General features: G+C 41.6%; 1 protein-coding gene and 1 pseudogene across 1 annotated transcript in view; one reads left to right on the top strand and one right to left on the bottom strand.

Annotated features, from left to right (window-relative positions):
• AUNIP (aurora kinase A and ninein interacting protein) overlaps positions 1-8568 on the top strand; it is a 52907-nt gene extending 44339 nt beyond the window's left edge. The window contains exons 2-4 of the mRNA XM_006862275.1: positions 1410-1551; positions 5428-6234; positions 8498-8568. Coding sequence (XP_006862337.1) covers positions 1410-1551; positions 5428-6234; positions 8498-8568 — 1020 coding nt within the window. The remainder of the gene's footprint in view (positions 1-1409; positions 1552-5427; positions 6235-8497) is intronic.
• On the bottom strand, positions 58-1240 carry LOC102814422 (annotated as a pseudogene).
• Positions 8569-8591: the final 23 nt, after the last annotated feature.

Raw genomic sequence — 8591 nt, forward strand, 5'->3', positions numbered from 1 at the left:
TACTGAGTATAGACATTTACTCATTACTGCATATAAAATGCCAGCAATGAGTGTTATTCACTGAACCCCACCTCAGGGGTGATGGTCATCATCCTCATACGCTTCTCCATTGTAATGGTGCTGTCTTTCCTGGTTAGGATCAAAGTCCACCAGTTGTACCTGATCCATGTCATCAGTCTCTTCTACTTCCTTTCTCTCAGGTAGGAGTTTTTCCAGCAAAGATAGTTTATCAGGAGACAGAAAATTCTCAGGAAAGTTTACCTTAAATTCGATGATTAGGTGCCCCTTTTCATACAGTCTAAGATAAATTGGCATACCTTCATTTAGCACACATTTGATATCTTCATGCTTGACAATCTGACCTGGATGAGAGGTGATGACTATGGTTCGGTTGTCAAGAGTGGATATCGGCTTTTGGAAGCCACACAATGCTCCAACCAGTTGTATATCCATACATATGAAAAGGTCTTCGCTCTGTCTAGTAAAAACAGCATGGTCCTTCTGATCTAAAACTATAATTATATAGCCTGGCTGCAGTCCTGGCTGTTGGTCTCCTTCACCGTGGAATGTTATCTTCTGGCCATCTTTCATGCCTTTGTCAATATGAACTTCTAGAATCTTCTTCTCTTGAACTATCTTCCTTCCATTGCAGCTTTTACATCTATCTTTAGGGCTGATGCGTTCCCCATGGCCCTGGCACTCCATGCACACAGACTGAATTTGCTGGACCATTCCAGGTCCTATCTGATGAATTCGTATTTGCATCCCAGTCCCTCGGCAGTTAGAACAGCATTCTACTGCTCCTTTCTTACCACCGCGGCCTTCACATTTGTCACAAATCACATTCTTTTGCAGAGCTAGTTTTCTTGTTGCACCATTATATAAATCTTCTAATGTTACTGAGAGTTGGTGCAAAATGTTTTTCCCTCTCCTTTCACTCTGCATCCTTCCACCACCTCCAAAAAACATATCAAAGATGTCCATGGGGGAACCAAAACCACCACCTGCTCCACCCTCTTTGATGGCCTTTTCTCCTCCTTTGTCATATAACTGTCTTTTCTTTGCATCAGAGAGCACTTCATAAGCTTGAGAAATCTGTTTAAACTTCTCGCCTTCATTAGGATTCTTATCAGGATGGTACTTCAAAGCCAGTTTCCTGTAAGCTTTTTTCAACTCTTCCTGGGTGGTACTGGGTGGGTTTGACCCCCAAAACATCATAGTAAGTAGCTTCTTTCACCATTTTCTACAGCCGTTGAGCGGGCCGAGGCTGGTGTGGGGGAGCAGGAAGGAGTGCTCGCTGTGCGCAATTCAGGCAGCCACTACTCCTCTGCCTCTCACGAAGTGTTCTGGAAAGTTCTGGTTGTTGTTTTATTATCAATATATTCTATTCTTTTTCTTCCCCTTCTCAGACACATCTAACCAAACCAGGCACCAAAATGCTAACACTCTTTCCTGGAGAGAGAAAGACTAAGATTTCTTTTACCCAAAGAAGTGCTCCACCAGCAGGCATTCGGCAGACCAGCATTACTTCCTTCTTCACCTTGCAGTCAGGTATGGAGACACTTCTTTATTCATGAAGCAATACAATTTTCCATGTTGGAATATATATAAGAAATGATGCTTATCACTTTGGTGACAATTGAAAGAGGTTATATAAAACAAGAAATCACCCCTGTTAAAAAGCAATACAAAAGGGATTCCTTATCTTTTAATTTCATTTTTCTATGAATGTTTTGTCGTTCCCTTGTACATGTTTTGCAAAATACCATTCTAATTCTAATTCTGTTCTGTTCAATCTGCTATTAAATGTTTGTATTCCTTGACAGAGCAATGAGGACACATGTACCTGGGGGTTGGGTGAATTGGGGAATTGACCTGCTGCAGTTCAGTGTATCTTTTGGATTGACCACAATGTATATTCTTTATGAGGCTAATTGAGAACTAACATTTCTGTATGACACTTCTCATATTGCTAAGTGTCGTTGATTCGATTCTGACTCATAGCAACCCCAAATAAGGTTTGTAAGGAGCAGTTGGCCAGTTTGATCTGCTGCCAGAGACACAAGCCAACTTTATATCAGCCTTTCTACACTTCTTACATAAAGGAGCTCTGGTAGCGTAGTGGTTACGAATCGGGCTGTGAACCACAAGGTCGGCAGTTCGAAACTACCAGCTGTTCTGTAGGAAATAGATGAGGCTTTCTGCTCCCGTAAAGATTTACAGCCTCGAAAACCCTGTACAGGGTTGCTATGAGTCATAACGACTCCACGGCACACAACAACAATAACACTTCTCACATTAGTCAAGGTTTGAAGATGCTTTTTTTTTTTTTTTTTTTTTCCTTTTTTTTTAAAGAAAGGCTGATACAAGGTTGGCTTGTGTCTCATCATCCCTCTGGCAGTCCTTTACTTGTATGGGCCTCTTCAGGGAAGCAGTTGTCTCATAGTAGGCAGGGACTTACAGGGCACATCTGTTCAATCCAGTCACCAAATGCTTATACTCTTTCTGGGATAGAAAAAGACTTAAGATTTCTTTTACTCAAAGGTACTCCATCTTTTGGTTAGGGTTCCTGCCAGTGGGAGTTGGGAGTAGTACTTTAGTTCTTGAAAAGATTCCAGAATTGCTTTGCGTAAAAATGTACTTTTCCTCCCTCAAATAAAAACAAAAACCTAAACAGCTTTTGTAGGCCTGATGTGGCTCTGTAGGATAAACACTAGACTGCTAACCACAAGGGTTAACAGTTCAAATGTACCAGCTGCTCCTTGTAAACCCTATACAGGATTTCTGTGAGTTCAGACCAACTGAATGGCACTTAACAGAAACAACAATAACACTTTTTGTTTTAGGGGCAGATTTTTTCCAAACCTTTTTGTATCTCAAAATTTTGGTTCCCTTTATAGTCTATATGCCAAGAAATTTAGAAGATAGGTACTTGGTGAACTGATGGGAAGAGATCCATGTGTGTGCTCTTTCCAAAGAAAGGTCGCCCAATGGAATGTGAAAATCATTAATGTCACATGCAAGTAAAATTTTGCTGAAGATAATTCAAAATAGGTTGCAGCAGTATATCAACAGAGAGCTTCCAGAAATTCAAGTCAGATTCAGAAGAGGACAAGGAATTAGGGCTATCATTGCTGAAGTCAGAAGGATCTTGGCTGAAAGCAGAGAATGCCAGAAAGATGTTTACTTGTGCTTTATTAACTATGCAAAGGCATTCGACTGTGTGGATGTTGACAAACTATGGACAACATTGTGAAGATGTGGTATTCCAGTACACTTAATTTTGCTCAAACAACTTGGATCAAGAGGCAGTGGTTCGAACAGAACAAGAGGATACTGAATGGTTTAAAATCAAGAAAGGTGTGTGGCAGAGTTGTATCTTTTTACCATACTAATTCAATCTGTATGCTAAATAAATAATCAGAGAAGCTGGATTACATGAAGAACATGGTGTCAGGATTAGAGAGGACTCATTAACAACCAGAGATATGCTGATAACACAGCTCTCCTTGTTGGAAGTGATGAAGTGGACTTAAAATACTTACTGATGAAAATCAAAGACTACAGCCTTCAGTATGGATTGCACCTCAATGTAAAGAAAAAAAAAAATCTTCACAACTGGACCCATAAATAACATCATGATAAACAGAGAAAGGAGTCTTGGTGTGGTGCTGCAAGATAAGCACTGAACTACTAATCTCAAGGTTGGTGGTTCACACCCACAAGCTGTTCCTTGGAAACCCTATACAGGGTCACTATGCATCGGAATCGACTCAATGGCACTTAACAACAACAGAGAACAGATTGAAGTTGTCAAAGACTTCATTTTGCTCAGATCCACAATCAGCGCTCAAGGAAGTAGCAGTCGAGAAATCAAATCTCTGGTGCAGAGGACCTCATTTAAAGTGTTAATGAGCAAAGATGTCAGCTTGAAGACTAAGGTGCACCAGACCCAAGCCATGGTATTTTCAATAGCATCATGTGGTGGTGGTTATGTGCCATGGAGTCGGTTTCGACTCATAGCCACCCTGTACAGGATTTCTGAAGCAGTAAATCATTACGGGAGCAGAAAGTCTCATCTTTCTCCCGTGGAACAGCTGGTTTTCAAACTGCTGACTTTGAGGTTTGCAGCCTGATTCGTAACCACTACACTACCAGAGCTCCTTTATGCATGTGAAAATTGGACAGTGAATACGGAAGACTCGAGAAGAATCAGTGCCTTTGAATTATATTGTTGAAGAATATTGAAAGTACCATGGACTGTCAGAAGAAGAAACAAGTCTGTGTTGGAAGAAGTACAGCCAGAATGCTCCTTAGAAGCCAACTAAGATGGGTAAAACTTTGTCTTTTGTTCTTTAGACATATTGTCAGGAGGAACCAGTCCTTGAAGAAAGATGTCATGCTTGGTAAAGTGGAGGGTCAACAAAAAAGAGGAAGACCTTCCTATGAGATGGATTGGCACAGTGGCAGCAGCAAAAAAAAAAAAAAAAAGTAAGAATGGCAGGACCGGGCAGTTTTGTTTTATTGTGCGTAGGGTCACTATGAGTTGGAACTGACTCGACAGCACCTAACAACAATAACAACATACTGAATTCTTAGGCAAAACTGTGAGAACCTTTTCACAAAAATTCCTAAATTTCTACTGGAGAAGGAAAAGAAGATATCTGTAATTTAGCTCAAGAATCTAAGAAAAAGAAGTGGAAACTCCTTCACCCTACTTTAAGACAGATAGGATCCAGTCCATACCTGATAAAATTGATAGTACTTGTTTATTATTGTCCTTCCTACTGGCTGACTTAGCATCCTTATTTGTGTCTTTACTCCTTTTCCTATGAAACGTTTGGGATATGGAGTTGCCTATGTTTTGTTACTGAAAGGTTTCAGAGTTAATGTGTTTGAGACTGTAAAATAATAGTGCATGCTTACTATACTCAAAGGACAATCTCTAGGAGTATATATTTGTCCAGGACCACCATTGAACAGAAGCCACATTAAAAAAAAAACAACTGATAGTGACCTGTATTAAGCTCCATATAGGGAAATCCAGCTGGAAAAGTAGGTTGTAGTCTGATATCATGTCATGTTTGACTCGATTAGGTAGCCAAAGGATACAAATATTCGAATAGGGAAATTGGGAGGGAACTGAGAGATTGAGAACAGAAAGATCCACTAGGAAGTTAGAATCTAAACAAGACCTCAGCAGTAGGTGGTGGTGGTGGTGGTTATGCGCCGTGGAGTCGCTTCTGATTCATAGGAACCCTGTACAGGATTTCCGAGGCTGTAAATCTTTATGGGAGCAGAAAGCCATATCTTTCTCCCGCGGAACTGCTGGTAGTTTCAGCAGTAGGTAGTAACTGATAATGATTTCACAAAAAGCCAACTTAAATTTTTCTATAGAATACTAATAGTTGACTTTTCTTCTCCTAGGAAAGACCAGTGGTGACAACCAGACAAGTGTTTCATCTCGTAGAGAAAGTCAGATCAGCAAAGAGTCTAAGAAAAGTTCAACCCAGCTGGAGCATTTTCTCCAGGGCTTTTGGGAAGACTGTGTGACATCCCCTTTAGCTACTTCGACTCCTGCAGACATCCAGGGTGCTGGACTTTTTCCTTACTCCCTCCAGGAGACTTCTGGTCACCATGGAATAGAAAGCCCATTTTTGCCTGACACCCCAATCTGTGCTGGAGAGAGTAAAACCTCACTGGCTTTTTCCTTCACCCAGGACTTGGAAAGTTCTTGTTTGCTGGACCAAAAGGAGGGAAAGAGAAAGTCTTCTGGAAATAGGAAATGGCTTCATGGATCTAAGAAAAAGAGCTATCAGGATGTTGAGAGATGCATGAAACCTTCTGGGGACAAATGCCATCTGCCCTTGGACAAGACTAAATTTGAAAGGAAGGTGTCTGCCAAAGAAAATGGGCAGTCCCGTCTACTTCAAACTTACAGGGATTCCTGGAGTGGAAAAAACACAGTGTCTGTGAAGCAAAGTCCTTGTCCTTCTGTTGTGTTTTCCTGGGATAGTGAGAGGAGAGACAAGGACTCCTTGAGTCAGCTTTTCACTGAGGATTCTCAGGGCCAGCGGGTTATTGCCCACAATTGGAGAGTTCCTTTCCGAGATGTAACCAATGATTGGAATCTGAGTTTAGGACGGTCTCCTCTAAGTCCTCAGGCTCAGTACCAGGGTAGGCCTGCTCAGTTAAGCCTGCAGCCTGAATTGCTCTTTACTCAGGACTCTGAAGGTAATCAAGTTATCAGGCACCAATTCTCAATGTCCTCATGAAGGGTTTGGCTAGAAAAGTTTACTAATGGCAGAGATGTAGGAAAGGATCTTGGAGCTGGGGGAAGGGGGAGGAGGGAGGCACAGGATGAAACTGTTGGTATTATTGACTATTTTCTTTGAATAAATAAAATAGGGGGTACCACTTTTTCCCTGAGAAAGGTGGCTGGTTTATGCACCAAGAACACAGGGTATGGATGTATACTTGCACTAAGAGGTCCTGGTGTGGTGCTGTAGGTTAGTGCACTGACTGCAAAGACAGTTTGAACCACAGGTCAGTGGTTCAAGCTTACCAGCTGCTCCTCAGAAACCCTATATAGGGTTACTATGAGGTGGAACTGACTCAATGGCGCTTAACAACAACAAAGAGCTTGTTACTGAGCTGGACTTTCCAGATGCCTGACTGGGAGACTTCTGCTGCTGCTTTTACTCTCTGGCGTTTTAATTTTTCTCACTAAAATCTATATACTTGGGACCATTACTTTTGGCACCTTATTGAGTGATTATGCAAATCTTCTTGACCTAGATATGTAGGTGGGAATCAGATAAGATGGTCATTGTTGTTAAGTGCCATTGAATTGGTTCTGACATACAGCGACCCTGCATAGGGCTTTCAGGAGTGGTTGGTCAATTTGAACCCCTGACATTTTTTTTTATTTTTATAGGAATGTCACTGCATTTAAAAATGTATATACTTCTTATTTAAATGTCTCCCCCTGGTGTGCTGTAGATAAGCACTGAATTGCAAACTGCAAAGTTGGTGGTTCAAACCTACCAGCCATTCCTCTGAAGCCCTAAAAAGTCACTGAGTTGAAATTAACTCTATGGTACTTAATAACATGTTGTTAAGTGCCTTTGGAGTTGGAAACCCGGCCAAGAAGCGGCTGGTGAGCTTGAACTGTCGAACCTGCGATTCAAACCAACCTTGCAGTCCAGTGCATTAACCCATTGAGCGCCACACCAGGACTCCTAATAACACTAATCTAATGTGACTATACTTTTCTTTCATCAGATGGGAAGAAACCTACCTTTTGTAAAACTTCAAATAAATGACTTTACAAAGCTGGCTGATGGTAATTAAAACATTACCAATTTTATTTTTTAACAAGTGACTTTTTAATAATACATGTATGCTGTCATTGCCATGGGTCAGAAATGAACACAAGTCTAATCTGACATTTGTTCTTTCTACTCAAGGCATCATCCACCAGGTGGCAGTTTCCCATAATGTAGGGGTGCTATCTAAATGGTTTCAATTGCCTATGGAGGGCAAGCTTGCAAAGAAACTGCTTTAAAGAGTGTAGGGCACAATCATTACAGGAAGGGTGAAGAGACTTAGATAAGTCAGAGAAGACTTCTAAGGAGTAGGACCTTATAAGAGAGGAAACCATGAGCCTGTTTATGAAGATTCATGTAACTTAAAATGAACAGGACTAATGGGTGAACAAGGCAAAATGCATCTCTCTCCAAATCCTTCTTTAATGTCAGATAGTGCTTCAACCCAAACACACACATTATACATAGCGCAGAGAAAAGGACCTGAGGGCATGTGAGTCATGCAGTGTTGTGGTAGGTACAAACCTTGGTTTGGCCCAGCCCAAGGAGCAGTCCAGGCCTAGAAGAAGGGTGGTGTGCTTTGTCCCTCCCCATTTCTCTTTCTAACCAGGCTTGAATGAAAGTCTATGGAAGAGAGTTTTCAATTAGTGGAACTGATGAGGCCCAGGGCCTTGGAGGGTAGATTTGGTTGTGCAGTATTACAAAATATGTGTAAGACAAAAACAGCCCAGGGTCAACTTGGTCCAGCAGCCTGACTCCTGTCTCTAGGTGTTGGACAGGGGAAGAGTGAAGGCGATGGCTGGACATTGGTGTAGGTTTATGATAGAGCAGTCTAAGATCTCTGCCCTGTGGACATGGACATGAACATTTCCAGCCTCCTCCTCAGCCCTGCTTTGTTGCAAGGAAGCAGTTGAGAATGAGCGGTAGCTGGGCACAAAATGTCTATGAGACCAGTTATGGGGTCTACTGCATTGAAGGCAGTCATTGATTTAGGACTTATTTTTACACAGGGGCAAGGAAAAACCAGAAACTTCTATCTCACACTTTAAACTGAGACACTCCAGCCTACTACGCAATTACCTGTAATAAATGTCTTAGCTCAAAACACAGGCCTTATCTTCTGCTAAGGTTTGAAGCATGGGGAACATAAACCAGGTTCTCTCTTTCAGTCCATGCTGTAGTGGCTTGTTGGCAAGACTGTTGCAGATTTCTAACCGAGAGGCAGAAACAGCTGCAGTGAGGAAGGCAGCTATTGAAGGGAAT

The sequence above is a fragment of the Chrysochloris asiatica genome, unplaced genomic scaffold (genome assembly GCF_000296735.1).
Source record: "Chrysochloris asiatica unplaced genomic scaffold, ChrAsi1.0 scaffold00047, whole genome shotgun sequence".
NCBI lineage: Eukaryota > Metazoa > Chordata > Mammalia > Afrosoricida > Chrysochloridae > Chrysochloris > Chrysochloris asiatica.